The sequence below is a fragment of the Prosopis cineraria genome, unplaced genomic scaffold, assembly GCF_029017545.1.
Source record: "Prosopis cineraria cultivar Desert tree isolate PC_DT_omini unplaced genomic scaffold, ASM2901754v1 PC1, whole genome shotgun sequence".
Lineage (NCBI taxonomy): Eukaryota > Viridiplantae > Streptophyta > Magnoliopsida > Fabales > Fabaceae > Prosopis > Prosopis cineraria.
The window spans coordinates 29313576-29316256 of NW_026555332.1; the positions used below are offsets into that span (position 1 = coordinate 29313576).

The window sequence follows — 2681 nt, forward strand, 5'->3', positions numbered from 1 at the left end:
TAAAAATGAAAGTTTAAGTGAAAATAAAAGTAGAAGTGAGGTTTATATGTTTGGTATATAAAAAGTGAAATAAAAAATATATTGAATAAATATAATTATATTTTGAAAAGACCAAAATAATCCTGAAATTAAAAAGAAAAATCTCTATTATCTTCATCCTCCACCAGCCATTAGGCTTAAGATGTTGTCGTCAAGTTTTTCTTTTTAAGGCCGGAAACAGAAGGTCAGCTTGAGATCACATATTAGAGCATAGCAATAGTAATTTTCCTTCCATTAAAAAAATATAAAGCCTAAATATTAAAAAATATAAAACACTTTTAATATTTCAATATATAAAATAAGTGAATTGTTTTATATTTATTTTTAAGTAAAATATTTTATTAAATAAAGATAAACATAAAAAGATAGTGTTAGTTTAATACTTAATTAATTTATTAGGGTGAGATTAGATTTAAAAATACTTTAATTTTTTAATGGATAAGTATATGAATAATAGTGATTAACTTTCAGACACCGTCCAATTATACGTACCGAGCCAGTCTAGATCACATAACATATCAAAACGAAATAATTAATTGTGGTCCAACACGTATAGAACCATCGATCACGAACATTATTAATTATAGCTAGGGGGAAAAAAAAGAATATGCTGTATGAATTGAAGGTACGATGGAAAATAACATGTAATTTTTTTTTTGGGCCAAGAAATGATATGTGATTAATAGATGAAACAACCAAACTGGTACATATATTGATCACGGCAATGACACAAGAACATACACGTGATTAATTAAACTAAACATAAAATCTTGGAGACACAATTAAAGCAGACTCATATAGGCTAAGCCCTATAAATAAGTGCTCCTTCTTTATTCTCGTCGTCGCTACCTTCTCATCTTCCATTGTATTATTGTATTTAGAACTTGATGCTGCAATTAACCACCAGATCATGCATGTCAGTTCCAGTTAAAAACCAAAAAACAAAAAACAAAAAAAAAATCTCTTACAAAGTATTAATTTACCATCATACACGAACGTACACACACACTAAAATCATATAATTAATTAATATATATTCCTTTCGGATCATAATATAGCACCTTTTTTAAATGCCCGCTTGATCCAAAATATAAAGCATTTAATCAGTTTTATATTTTTTTTCAATTTTACTCTTATTTTATACTTTTTAGTTAACATTAATATTCTAAAGGTTTAATTGCTAACAGAGTAAATGACGGTATACAACCTATGTAACTAACTTCATTTAGTAAGATAAGTCTTATTATTATTGTTATACACTTACTTTATTATATTTTATTTAAGTATTTAATGAGGAAATTTTGAACAACTCAACTATATATTTGTTTCATTTAAAGATACAATTAGGAAGAAGTGAAAATTTTAAAAAAAAATCAAGATTTTAACCATTTTTTAAGAACATAAATTAGTTAACAATTATATTACTCCCTCTGGTCTCTATTAGAAAGATTTTTTTTGTTCTTAATATAAAGCATATTATGGGCTAATAATTATATTTTTTAATATTACCTCTATTTAAAACTTATTAATTATAAAAGAAAATATAATGTAAATTTAAAAAAATTATTCAAATAAGAGTAAATTTAAAAATTTATTCTTAAATAAAATTAATGACTTAACTCTTTCAGTAGGGTAGTTGAATTGGAGTTGCAAGAGATTATGTATATCATGGTCATATATACACACACACATACCTGGCACAGTTAGTGGAGGTGCTGAGCTTGTAGGGGACGTTAACCCTACACTTGGCAGGAATGGCCTGAGCGTTGGCATCGTTGTAGCCGGGGATCTGACCGGCGGTTGTCTTAAGGCAGTTGCAGACGGTCTGCTTGTCCGCGGTGGTGCGAGCCGCTGCGACGAGGCTCTTGACACCGTTGCAGCAGCCGGGGGATGGATTGCCACCCTTCTGGAGGTAACCAAGGCAAGGAGCTACGCTGCTTGTGACCTGACCACATGTGATGGCTTCAGCCAGTGGTGCACCCACCAGGGCCACACACATCACCACCACGCAAGCCAACTTCATCATCACACCGGCCATGCTGATCGATCAATGGTACCTTCAAATGGTTTGGTTAATTTGTGGTTTGGAAATTGCTTTGCTGATGAGTGTGAGCGTGCCTTATGGTGGAGAAATGCAAAGGTTTATATAGAGGTCTGTGGGGGAAGTTAGGTGGGGCAATCAATAATAATATACAGAACATGCTAGAAAAAGTGGTCAAGTAATTTACTTCCTATAACCACAATATAAGACATTTTTTAAAAATTTTACATGATCTAAAATATAAGATGTTGGATAACTTTTGTATTTATTTTTTCAACTATACTCTTACTTTATTTATTACTCTTTTTAAAAAAAATCATGCATTAGAAATTTTAATTATTATAATCAATGTTTTTATATTGGGTATTTAATGAGGGTATAAACAAAAAGATGTAGACATTTTTAAAAATTTAAAGTTTCAATTAACATTATTTGTAAATTATGAATTAATTAATTATAACTTATATTAAGATTCGAAAGGAGTACTTATGTTTAGTGTAACAATAACAACTACCTCCACCTAAATTATAAGATATTGTTGGAGGAGATTTAATGTTTCAAACTATAAGACAATTTGAGAATATTAAAGTTTCATTAAATA

At 29.5% G+C, this 2681-nt stretch overlaps 1 protein-coding gene across 1 annotated transcript; it reads right to left on the minus strand.

Moving 5' to 3' along the window:
* Positions 1-555: 555 nt before the first annotated feature.
* On the minus strand, positions 556-2160 carry LOC129287004 (non-specific lipid-transfer protein 1-like). Its single transcript, XM_054923129.1, has 2 exons — positions 1734-2160; positions 556-929 (listed from the first exon to the last, which is right to left on the minus strand). Exons 1-2 carry the CDS (start codon positions 2075-2077, stop codon positions 917-919), a joined length of 357 nt encoding a protein of 118 aa, XP_054779104.1. The 5' UTR covers positions 2078-2160; the 3' UTR covers positions 556-916.
* Positions 2161-2681: the final 521 nt, after the last annotated feature.